Raw genomic sequence first — 13,505 nt, 5'->3', positions numbered from 1 at the left:
TTATCAAGACAAAGAATTTTCAGGCCCAGAAGGGGAGATTTTAGCTTGTTTTTTTTTTTTCTGCGTAGTCATGATGTTCTGCATGCTTGAGAGAGCCTTGTAATAATATGTGATAAGTGACGTAGTCACCTCATGACACCAAACTCCTAACCCAAACGTATCCTCTCTGCAGGCAGACCTGGAAGAAGGTGGTTCCCGTCATGAGGCAGGGCAACAACACCAACGTGAAGGAATTTGCTTTTCTGGAACTTACTCATTTCCACGAGCTGGAGTTTTTCTTGTTTGTGGTCTTCCTTGCTGTGTACGTCACAACCGTGCTGGGCAATGCCCTCATTGTGGTGACCATAACCTGTGAGTCCCGCCTCCACACTCCCATGTACTTCCTTCTGCGAAATAAATCGGTCTTGGACATTGTCTTTTCGTCGGTCACTGGGCCCAAGTTCCTGGTGGATCTTCTATCAGAGAGGAAAACTATCTCCTACAATGGCTGCATGGCACAGATATTTTTCTTCCACTTTGTTGGTGGAGCAGATATTTTTTTCCTCTCTGTGATGGCCTATGACAGATACCTTGCCATTGCCAAACCCCTGCATTATGTGACCGTTATGAGAAGAGAGGTGTGGGTGGGCTTGGTAGTGGCTTCCTGGGTAGGCGGTGGTTTGCACTCGGCTGTCCAGATAATTCTGATGCTTCCACTCCCCTTCTGTGGTCCCAACAGCCTAGATGCCTTCTACTGTGATGTGCCCCAAGTGCTTAGACTGGCCTGCGTGGACACCTTGGCTCTGGAGCTTCTCATGATCTCTAACAATGGGCTGGTGACCCTGCTGTGGTTCCTCCTGCTCCTGGGGTCCTACACCGTTATTCTGGTGATGCTCAGGTCTCGCTCTGGGGAGGGGCGAAAGAAGGCCCTCTCTACCTGCACCTCCCACATCCTGGTGGTGACTCTGCACTTTGCCCCTTGCATTTATATCTACTGCCGGCCCTTCACAACGCTGCCCATGGACACTGCAGTGTCCATCAGTAACACAGTCATTACCCCCATGCTGAACCCCATGATCTACACCCTGAGGAATCAGGAGATGAAGTCGGCCATGCAAAGACTGCAGAGGAGGCTTGGGCCTTCTGAGAGCAGTAAACTGGGGTGAGCAGTCAGACTGATACTGGAAATCTAATTCTGATTTGGTTTTCTCAAACTGCTATCCTAAGGGTCTTTCTCCAACCATTTCTCTATATCCTCACAGCCACTCAACTCAGCAGAACCTAATAAGAAGGAATATGAAAACAAAACGAAGAGAGGAGACTGAGCATAAGCTACTGGGCTTGGGGACTGGAAGAAATATGGGGTATAAGATTGGAATCAATAGCCTAAGTACTATTTGGGTATAACCTGTGCTTCTGATGTCAACATATTTCACCTCACTTTTACCACCTGTAATATGGCAATGACAGTGCCTAGCCACAAGGGGCCACGAGGATGAAGAACGATACAGGTTGAGAGGATTACTGTTGTGATGATTAACAACGTTCATGGCATTAACCAGGCATATAATCAATGTTCCCTATTATCTATCCCTCTTTCCTAAATAAGCACATATACAGAACATGGATGTATTTATTTCACACATTCTGTCACTAGTGACTCTGTTATTTCCAACTGATTAATAAAATCACTTCTTGATTCAATAATTTGAGTACAGAATTTTCTATTTATTTTACCAGTTAGTGAAAAGATAAGGCATATTTTAAGTCAGATACATACATAGACAAATCTACCTGTGGGACAAGTATTTCCTATTCTCAGGTCCATTCTACTGATTTGCCTGCTTAAATTAATCTCAGAAGTACTTGTATAGTTTGGGGCTATATTTTCACAAAATCCACAATGATAATTTATGATAATCTGAACTTTCTTCTTCCCCCTATCTTCTCTCTGTTTCAATCTCAGGGCTTTTACAGGTGAAACAAAACTAGAGTTTTTGTCTATGTACACACAGACAATTCAAGACAAGTCATTGCAAGACAAGAAAAAATTACCTAAAAAATACTTTTGCACACACTCAAAGCCCATTTTGTGTACCAGGAGAGAAAAGGAAGACAGCATTTGCAGGGTCATTTAGGAACAGCCACTGGGTCTGCATTATAATCCACCCTTCTTCCCAAGAGAAAGTCCAATAAAGTAAATAGGTAGAGACAATAAATCTCCCTTCTCTCTCTGCTCACCTCAAATTCCACTTTCTGGCCTCCAATAGTCATTAAAAAATTGTCCAAAAAGAATAAGGAAGCTCAGGATATTGCAACATACAGAACAATTTTTTTGCAGATTATTATGATGCATTAATATTTGGCCAAAAAGGTCCTAATAGGAGACATACATCTGTGATCTTGTCTCAGTCCTACAAGACAGAAACATTGGGCCAAGACTCTTAATCATAAACTGGTGCCTCTCAAATACAGACTTGTGTCCTCTGGGCTTTACAAGAGTTTGGAAAGCATATAAATGTGAGCATCTTCATACATGAGTGTGTGTATACACATGTGCATGCATATACATCTGTACACGCATGTCCGTGTGTGTGTGTGCCTGTGTGCATGTGCATCTGGGCATGCCTATGTGTGTATGTGTGGACTTGCATGCAGTAATGACTTGGAAACTGTTTAATAACTCCCACAGGAATGCCAACACTATCAGAAGAATGTCCATACTATTCCCACACTCACATCCACTGAAATTCCCTTTGCTCATTTTTCTATTACGTTTGAGCCTGAGGGACTAGTTCACATGGCAGGGACAATGTGGGAAACGCAGAAGAGCCATTATGACATGACTCCGAGTCTGCCCTTTCCAACGTGAAGGCTGAGGAGTTCCATGCAACTGATCTTCAGAAGGACTTCACCTTCTAACATACTTTCTCAGCATCATGTATGCGGACGCCCAGCTACCCAGTCCCAGATGGCATAAATTCCTGGATGGACACTGAAGGTTTAGGTGAGGACATTCAATGGCAGACTGTGATGAGCATGAAAAATGTATCTGGTGTATAAGTTACTGCAAATAGCTGAAAACTTTAGTGATGAAAAACAAAGTGGATGTTGGGAAACATTCCCAATAAACATTGGGAAAGGTGGGATGCCTTCCTAAGAGAAGGAGCCACAGAGACGGGGACAGTGCAGTAAAAGGGGAAGCAGCTTATATTGGATGGAACAGTTGAGTTGTGTAAAAGAAGAGATTTTGTCCAGGTTAGGGTTTGTTCACAGAGATCACAGACTCATTTTCCTTAAAAATACGAATTTAACCCCAATTCCCTCAAAACCTGTAGAGATTTCAAAGGCAGCCCCATATCCATACATTGCCCATGACTCCCTGGGTCTCTTCGGCCTTTGATCCAGAAACAGCCTTATTCCCAAACACAGTGACCCGGTGCTGAAACTTCTGGTCCACTTAGTTAATTCACACAAGTTCACTGAAACAAAAATAAGCAAGTTGGTTCAAAGAGAAGCTGCTTTTCTATTGAATAGCCTTTTACATTCTGGAAATGTCCTCACAAATAACTCCTCATGATAGACAAAGTAGATATTGTTTTGGGGAGAAAGAGAAAAAAACAACTGAATGGCTCCTATGTGCTGGGTACTTTACAAAGATGATCACAGTTATTTGTTATGATACACAATGAAGTAAGTGTAATGCTTCCCATTTCACAGAGGAGGAAATTGAAGAAAATAAAGAAATACACCCAGGAAAAAAGGAGGAAGAGGCAGAATTCCAACCAGGTGCCTCTACTCCAAAGCTCTTAATGTTCATCTGCTAATTCACACTAACCTGCTGCCACAGTTAAAACTGAGATCTGAGGCTCAGAGAGGCAACGTGACTTTCTCAAGGTCACAGAGCTATTTCACAGCATGGATCAGAAGACCAATCTCTAATGGGCATCCCTCAGGCCAAGTCAAGGACATTAACAGAAAAGGTTCTTAGCCTGTCTTCACCAAGATCCTTCTCACTCACCCACACTCCAGTGCTGGAGATTATAAGTCATGAGGTGCACATCTCAGCTAGGTTAATTCATTAATTCAAAAAAAAAGTTATTGAGCACCTAACACATGCCCCATACTAGGTAAAGCTTTGATGATACAAAGACAAATGAAACACCTAGCAGGCAGGATGAACTTGAGATGTCACAGGGAAATTATATTGAACTAAGGAGAGATTGACATATAAGAAATTAGATGGAAGAAACCATTACACGTGCCAGAAGACAGGTCAGTACACAGAATGATGAATCACAAAGGGCATCAGAAAACTCTTCACAGAAAAGGAGGTTCTAAACCTGAGCATTCAAAGATCAGTGCTGTGAAGGACTACAGGTGGGGGACTCTGAGAGTGGGGAGGACGCAGTAGGTAGGGGAGCAACAGGAACACAGACCCAAAGGCATGGGACAGTGAAGACTGACATGCCACTGAAACACCGGAAACAGCCCCAAAGGAACACAGGACTCCAGATAATATTTAAGATGAAGGGAAGTCTTGAATGCTGTGGGAGTTTAGTTTTTATTCTGTAGGCAATAGGGAACTACTGGAAATTTCAAACAGAGGATTAAATGGTCCCATTTGTGACTTACAAACTTATTTCTAGAAACAGAAAGGATGAATTCGAGGAAACCATACAAGAAATGAGATTGTTAGGGAACCCCTGCAACAATCTAAGGAGAATTGATAGGGGTTTAACTGAGGATGATGGGAAGGGGACAAACTGAGAGATGTGAAGAAAGTGCAGTCCTCAGGGGAGTTTCTACACAGTGTCCGGGTCCCTTGCAATGTGAGTAGCTCAGTATAATTATCCAGTCTTCTGGATAAAACATGCTCCCCATCAGTATGTGCTGTGGAGATGACGGTCCCCGCACAGACTGAATGGCTGGGGAGACAAGGCCAGTAATGACATTCTCCAGAACAAAGGAGAGGTGTGTGCTTTTGTTATTCATCCATGTAAGTTCTCAAAGCTCTGTGTGTTGAAAGCTCTGTGTGTTGTTTCCGTACAGACTAAGTACAATGCTTCCCAGCCAGCCAGAGACCTAGGGACCATCTGCAGGCAGTGCCAGATGACGCAGGCAGATGCTTAGGCCAAGGGGTTTTTTTTTTCCCTCTAACTCTGCGTTAACTTGTCATCACTGCCACTCCTATCAGTCTTCTCAGAAATCACTCAAATGACATAGGTGGCAAATATATTTTGCTGGAGGTAAGTCTGACTTCACCACTAGTTTTCTATATGACCTTGTACATGACACTTAAAGTTCTCAGGAACTTTATTCTTCTTAAATGAATCCTCAAGCAATAAAAGGATTGCTTACTCCTAGCTCACATGGGCAAAATATTGTAAACTGAAAATTCTCAGTTGGGTCTGCCACCTCCTCTCCAGCCAGGACTCTAACTGGAACCTATGAGCCTCCAGGGACTGGGAGCTGCCATTGCTTCCACCTCATGTTGATGTGTGCGCCGTCAGGAGATGCAATTCCCAATCTCATCAGAAACTGTATAAGTTTCACAGGAAGAGTATGTCTGTATTACCTTCATCACTGGGGTAATCTTGCATTTCTTGCCATTTTCCCCAAGTACACAGGCTTGGACTTTCGCTGTCTTCGTTGTGAACAGTAGCATCTCCATCATCATCCCTGCTGTCTTCTTTGTGTTAAACTTCAACTCCTAAGTATCTATGGAATGAAATAAAAACCTAAAGAGAAGACTTGTCATTTCTGAAAGGTAATAGAAGGGTAATAGTCTAAAATTCCATTGTGATGGAGAAAGGAAATTGAGGACCTGATGAAACCCATCACTGAAAGTTCCAAAAAATGTCCCTAAAGAGGTTCAATATACAAGCTATTGGATTTATTATTCTGAAACTGGCAGGCGGTGCGGTATAGCAGAAAGATGGCACAACGAGGAGACAGAAGCAATTTGTGTTACTTGCCCTCTGCTACTGGTTTTGTGTATGACCTTGGAAAACTGACTTTTGTTTATTAAGTTCAGTTTCAGTATTATTGATGTGGGAATAACACCTTCACCCCAACTGCAGAGGGATATTCAGAAAATGTATTGTAATTCAGGGTGCAGTAGCTTTTAAAACTACATTATGCTGTTCGAATTGATCCCTATCATGTTGTTACTCGAAGGTATTTGAGGGCTGATTTATTCTATTGGCTTCTAAGCCATAGAAATAAAATGGAATATGAACAAAATCAGAGCTTGGAGTCACAAAGGTACGGGAACCCACAACTTCTCCCGTGAAGCCTTCCTTAGCTCCCTTCCGCAGCAGCTTCTAGGGATGGACTTCAGCAGAACCCAAAGGCCCGGCCTGAGTACAGGAGGAAAACTAACGGCCTAGCTCAGACCACAGCTTGTGCTAATGAAGGAACACAGGCAAGTAGGACAGAGTGCTGGCCCCAGGTAACAAGTTCATGAAGAATAACACATATGATTTTTTAAATGTTTATGTATCTTTAATCTCTGTATAAAAGACAAACTTTTCCTTGACTTAACTGCCTCAGTAATATTACCATTTCCTTCAAAACCGTACATGGAGGAAGAAATATCATCCAATGGCCCTGAGAAATCACACGAGGGTGTCTGAATTTATTTTTCGTGGACTTACCCAGTCTCAAGAACTGAGCTTGCTCTTATTTATCATCTTATCTGTAGTTTATGTAACAACTGTGTTAGCAAATGTTGCCACCACGGTCACTGTGACCTGGGAGTCTCGCCTTCACACCCCCATGTACTTCCTGCTCCGAAATCTCTCGGTCCTGGACATCTGCTTCTCCTCCGTCACTGCTCCAAAGGTCCTGGCGGACCTGCTGTCAAGGAGGAAGACCATCTCCTTCAACGGCTGCATCACACAGATGTTCTTCTTCCACTTCCTCGGTGGGGCAGACATTTTTTCTCTCTCTGTGATGGCCTTTGACCGCTACGTGGCCATCTCCAAGCCCCTGCACTACGTGACCATCATGAGTCGGGGGCGGTGCTCTGCCCTCATCGTGGCCTCCTGGGCGGGGGGCTTTGTCCACTCCATCGTGCAGGTTTCCCTGCTGCTGGCCCTCCCCTTCTGTGGGCCTAACGTTGTGGATGGCTTCTACTGCGATGTCCCCCAGGTCCTCAAACTCGCCTGCACCGACACCTCTGCACTGGAGCTCCTGATGATTTCCAACAATGGTTTGGTCACTACCCTGTGGTTTTTCCTTCTTCTCGTGTCCTACACAGTCATCCTGACGATGCTGAGGTCCCAGGCAGGGGAGGGCAGGAGGAAAGCCATCTCCACCTGCACCGCCCACATCACTGTAGTGACCCTGCATTTTGTGCCCTGCATCTACGTTTATGCCCGGCCCTTCACTGCCCTCCCCACAGACAAGGCCGTGTCCGTCACCTTCACTGTCATCATCCCTGTCCTGAATCCCCTGATCTACACCCTGAGGAACCAGGAGATGAAGTCAGCCATGAGGAGACTGCAGGGAAGACTCATGGTTTCTGAAAGAGGTTAGCCACATTATTGATTCTGGACCAAGATGCAAGTACATAATTGAAATATTTTCTTAAAATATTAGCTGTCACATATTGGGGCTCAATCATGCGTAGGGAACTAACTATAGCAGGATGGTACAGATGCAAAATATCTCAGCAACCTGGAACACTGGTATTGAGAAGGAGCACTGGCAGGAAGTTATGCAGGAAGATCGTTCTTAAAGAGCAACTGATAGCAATCAGGGCACATTGTGAGATATAATAGAAGTTCTTGGGTGTCCAGGCAATGGGGTAAAGGATAGCCCTACCATGTCCAGATATGCAACAGGCAACAGAGACATCGATCCCAACATAGCAAGGCTCCAACAGCTAGATTCCAGTTCAACAATAGCTATCCCATGACTATTTAGTAAGCATATACTATGTACCAAACACTCATTGTAAACAGTGTTCTCTATCACTTCTGGTTTGTTAGCAACTTTGGGCCTTCTTTTCAATCAACTCACCTATTAAGTACACATGCCCCACAACCATTTGGTGTATTTTTAAAGTCTTAGCTTTTAAGGACTTCCGTTGCCTTTCACTTACTGTAACTTTGTCAGAATTGTATGCAACCTGGGTCTTGGTCTGATTTTGTAAAGCCCCAAAATATAACCACAGCAATGACAAAAATCTGGAACTACCCGTCCTGATCATACCAGTGCCTCAAGTATAAACTAGCTCGACGAGTTGAAAAAAATAAAGAAGTTATATGCAACTCAGCAGATACTTTTATTTTTCCTATGTGCACTTCTTCATCTCCCTTTCCATGGTGTATTAAGATATCCCGTAAACCTTCAGATTAGTAGGTCTAATTCTCCTTTATGTTCCCAGTGTCTAGAATAATGCCTGACCTGTAAAAAGCTATCAGTAAGTGTTGGGTGAACTTGTGGAATGGAAGGAAATGAATGCATATAAGATGATATCAAATTCTACTTAATCTTGACTTGTATTATTTAAAATTGAATTTATTTCTTGAACAGATATCTCTTCATGGAAGCCAAGATTTCAGCTCTGTGTGTGCCTTGTAAGAAAACTAAATCAGGTGTTAGAGCCACAAACATTTGTTGAGATCCATGTACACAGTAGAACAGAAGCATCCCAGAGCAAATAAATGTTTTGCAACAGTCATAGCAAATGACTGTACGAATTCATTTATTCAGAGCTCCAATAAATCTGTGCTCGGAGTTCCACTATGCCTGCGCTCTGACTACATCCAGACCCTTGGGATACCTGGTATTTATATACAGGAGGATGGGATTTATTTCCTCTCCCCTTCTGGAACATGCGAACTAGTAAGACTGAGTAAGTAAAGCGGTTCACTGAAATGTAATGATGAGCTAATAAGTACAACAATGAACCAAAAATAATACAGGACCACATTTTAATTTATTGGGACCAGATAGGTTTTGTATTTGAGCATTTCTTAGATTTTAGAAAAATAATTCTGTACATTTATTGTTTATTACATCATTTCTCCCATGGGCAGCATCTGATACCCAAACACCTGACTATTCTGCAGGAAAATGTGTGAACATTTCCACTCAGTACAATCCACAAAAACTACGTGTGGCCTCACATTAATTCAGATCAAGTTTTGCCACAAAGTAGTTCAGGTCAGATCAGATTTTACTACCAAATGGCTTTCTAAAAATCTCTTAGCATTCGAAGTTTGGAGCTTTCAGAATGACTGGCAACAAACATACAGAAACTAAAAAACAGGGAATTGAAGTAGGCAGACTATTCTTCCACCCAAGATATTCACATTCTAATCCCCAGAATTCAGATGAGAAGATTATCCTGAATTCTCTGGGTGGGCCCAATGTAATCACAAGGGTCCTTAAAAATGGAAGAGGGAGAAAGAAGGGGCAGTCAGAGTAATTATGGGTTACTTGGGTTGACATGACTTTAAAGATGGAAGGATCCACAAGCCAGGGGATGAGGCCAGCCTCTAGAAGCCAGAAAAAGCAAGGAAGTGGATTCTGCCTTAGAACCCAGAAAGGAATGCAGCCTGCCAGCACCATAATTTTAGCCCAGTGAGACCCATGTATGACTTCTGACCTACAAAACTCTAAGATAATAAATTTGTGTTGTTTTAAGCCACTAAGTGGTCATTTTGTTACAGCAGCGATAGGAAACTAATCCAAGGGTAATGCTTCAGTTAGAGATGAAGAGGCTGTAGGAGCTGGAAAGAGAAAGATGGACGCCAGGAAAAGGGGTCAGGGGTGGGTGAGGCCATCCAAAGAAGGGTGACCACATGCTTCTCCCAAGAGACTAGGAATGAGCACCACACGCATGCACAAATCCCAGATACAAGGGCAGTGGGCTAGAGGAGCTAGTTCCAAGCTGTCACCACTTTATGGTCTTAGGTATGGAATAAGCAGTTGAACCTGAAGTATAGCTCTAATTTAATGCTCTCTGAAATCCCACAGTAACTGATTAACAGCAAGACCATTGATACCAAGTGAACTGCTCCTACACTCTAAGAAACAGAAATGGAATTTCAAATATTTTATAGAGTGAATATACTTAACTGCATATGAATTTAAAATGTCACCGACTGTCAAATGCATTTGCCACTTTAATACCAACTATGTAGTAAAAATGAAGCACTACCATATTACATGTACTCACTGACTGTAAAACATATCTTAATTTCAGGGACATTAAAATGTGAAAGAAAGATTCATCTTTGAACTTAGGTTAAATATTTAAAGATAAAATTTTTAATTTTATCAATATTTAAAGATAATATTTTTTATCAAATTACTCAATTACTCACTTAAATACTCAATATTTGAAGATGAAAGGTAAACAGTCCTTCACTCACACACATATGCTCTCTTGCTATTTTTCTCTCTCTGTCTCTCACACACACACACACACACACACACAGAAAGACAAACAAGCTTTAGGAACACAAAACACAGCTATCATCTTACTAATACAAAACAGATTTTTTATAACCAAATCTTGATCGTCTATAACACACATTACATTAATTATATACAGTTCATCATTTTCAAGGTATTAAAAGAAGTTTGTAACTAATATTTTTCCTCATTTTAGGGAACCCAGGATACTATCGCTACTGTTCCTCATTTTGGAAGCCATGAACATACCTGTCTTATAGAAACCTGATGGAACTCTGGGAGAAAATGCTGGGGCAAAATGCCTTTGAAACCAAAATCAGTCAAAGGGAGAAATAAAATGGGAGAAACCTATTTATTGCTTACAAGCAGTCATCCACTTCTGCTCTCCCATGTCTCTTGTGACCTGGCTGCAGGAGAAGGGACCCCACCCAATCTCTTGGATCCAGATATGCCCTCGCTAGCCCTTGGAATTACCTGTTGATATGGGGATGGACTACTTCTCTGTACCCCTTGGAAACACCTATTGATATGTAGATGCAGTAAGGCCAGGCCAGGGATTCTGGAAATATTGCAATTTTACCACACCTGATAAGATACTTCTTTCTAGGGACCCTACTTTTGTTCCCCAAAGATCCAGACACGTTCAGAGTTAGGCTTTACTGGTTGAACATATAAACAAAGGCACTCCATTTTTTTTTAAGCATGAGAAAGAAATAAGATAATAAGAGAGAAAAGAAGCACATTTGTAAAAAGTATGAAAGACAGAACTACCAGAAATAAAAACTATAATGAACTTAAGAAACTCCCTGAAATGGATCACATATAGAAAAAATAAATAGAATACATGAGAAGGGTAGTTAAGACATATGAAGAAGAAAATGAATGACATTAATAAATAATATACCTGACATGATTCCAAAAGGAAAAAATAAAAATGAGGAAGAGGCGGTATTCTATGAGATAAAACTGAGAAATATCCACAATTGATGAAAAAAACAATTCTCAGATTCACAACATATGATAGATTTCACAAAAAGTAATCCACATATGCTCACATTGTAGCAAAAGTGCAAATCACTAGACAAAAAAGACATCATTTTTATACACTAACAACAAACTATAAGAAAATTAAGAAAACAATCCCATTTATAATTTCATCAAAAGAATAAAATACATAGGAAAAATTTAACCAAAGAGGTAAAAGATCTGTTCACTGAAAACCTTAAAACATTGATGAAAGATGTTTAAGATACAAATAAATGGAAAGATATTCTATGTTCATGGATTAGAATTAATTTGTCAAATTTCCCTACTACCCAGAGATCTACAGATTCCATGTAATCCTTATCAAAATTACAATGCCATTCTTCACAGAAATAGAAAAAGCAATCCTAAAGTTTGTGTGGTACAAAAGAGCCCTAACTTCTTCGATCCTAAGAAAGAAGAACAAAGCTATACTACAAAGCTACAGTGATCAAAACAGTAAAATACTGGCATAAAAACAGACATATAGGCCAATGGAACAGAATCGAGCCCAGAAATAAACCCATGCATATACCGTCAATTAATTTACATCTAAGAATCTTAGCCAAGAATAAACAATGGGGAAATGAGAGTTTCTTCCACAAATGGTGCTGGGAAAACTGGATAACCATGTGCATAACAGTGAAATTGGACCCATATCTTATACAACTCACAAAAATTAACTTAAAATGGATTATGTATTTAAACATAAAGCCTGAAGCCATAAAATCTCCAAGAAAAATAATAGCGGAAAAGCTCCCTGATGTTGTTCTTGGCCATGATTTTTTGGATAAGACACCAAAAGGAAAAACAATTAAAGCAAAAATTAATAAATGGGACTATATCAAACTAAAAACCTCTACACAGCAAAAGAAACAATCAACAAAAGAAAAGGCAACCTAAAGACCAGGAGAAAATATCTGTAAATCTTCTATCAGGTAAGGGATTAATATCCAAAAGATATAAAGAGCTCATATAATTTGGTTTAAAAATGGGCAGAGGAACTAGATATTTTTCCAAACAAGATATGCAAATGGCCAACAATACAGAAAGAGGTGTTCATTATGATTAAGCATCAGAGAAATGCTAATCGTAACCATAGTGGGATATTACTTAACACCTGTTAGAACAGCTGTCATCAAAAAGACAAGAGGTAAGTGTCGACAGGGATGTGGAGAAAAGGAAACCCTGTGGTCCGTAGGCGGAAATATAAATCGGTATATCTGCTATGGAAAATATACAGAGTTTCACAGAAAATTTAAAAATTAAAAATAGAGCTACCATATGATCCAGCAATCCCATCTCTGGGTGTATAACTGAAAGAAATTACATTAGGATCTTGAATATGCTCTCATGTTTATTGCAACATTATTCACAATAGCCAAACTCTAAGAACGTTAATGCCCACCGGGTGTCCACTGATGGATGAATGGATGAAGATATGATATCTATAAGATATATATTATATATATATAACACATACATTATGTGTAATATATACACATACAATTATGTATGTTATTATATATATTATATATATAATAATATATACACATACAATTATGTATATGTTATTATATATATTTTTTATATATATATATATATACACACACACATACACAGTGGAATATTATCAGCCATAAAAAAGAAGGAAATCCTACCATTTGCAACAACGTGAATAGACCATGAAGGCATTTAGGCTAAGAGAAATAAGTCAGAGAAAGACAAACATCATATGATTTCATTTATATGTGGAATCTAAAAATCTGAATTTATAGAAACAAAGAGTAGAATTGTGGTGCTGAAGGGTGGGGGACATGGGGAGATGTTGGTCAAAGGGTACAAAGTTCCAGTGATAAGATGAAAATGTTTGGGGTATCTAATGTACAGCATGGTGATTGCAGTAAGCAATGCCTACTATATACTTGATAGTTGCTAAGAGAGTAGATCTTAAATGATCTCACCACAAAAATGAATTGGTAATTACATGAGGTGATGGAGGTGTTTGCTAACACCACAGTAATCATTTTGCAATATATAAGTGTATTAAATCAATACATTGTATACCT

The 13,505-nt window shown here is 40.4% G+C and overlaps 2 protein-coding genes across 2 annotated transcripts; both read left to right on the top strand.

Annotated features, from left to right (window-relative positions):
- Positions 1-200: 200 nt before the first annotated feature.
- On the top strand, positions 201-1,145 carry OR4D6 (olfactory receptor family 4 subfamily D member 6). The gene has a single exon (XM_017670055.3). It carries the CDS (start codon positions 201-203, stop codon positions 1,143-1,145), a length of 945 nt encoding a protein of 314 aa, XP_017525544.3.
- Positions 1,146-6,585: 5,440 nt separating this feature from the next.
- On the top strand, positions 6,586-7,521 carry LOC108403117 (olfactory receptor 4D11-like). Its single transcript, XM_037011887.2, has one exon. It carries the CDS (start codon positions 6,586-6,588, stop codon positions 7,519-7,521), a length of 936 nt encoding a protein of 311 aa, XP_036867782.2.
- Positions 7,522-13,505: the final 5,984 nt, after the last annotated feature.

Source organism: Manis javanica, unplaced genomic scaffold, assembly GCF_040802235.1.
Source record: "Manis javanica isolate MJ-LG unplaced genomic scaffold, MJ_LKY HiC_scaffold_25, whole genome shotgun sequence".
Taxonomy (NCBI): Eukaryota; Metazoa; Chordata; class Mammalia; order Pholidota; family Manidae; genus Manis; species Manis javanica.
This window is presented reverse-complemented; position numbering and strand designations above follow the sequence as displayed.

Coding starts and splice junctions, on each gene's coding strand:
- LOC108403117 (XM_037011887.2), top strand. CDS start 6,586: ATGGCCCTGAGAAATCACACGAGGGTGTCTGAATTTATTTTTCGTGGA.
- OR4D6 (XM_017670055.3), top strand. CDS start 201: ATGAGGCAGGGCAACAACACCAACGTGAAGGAATTTGCTTTTCTGGAA.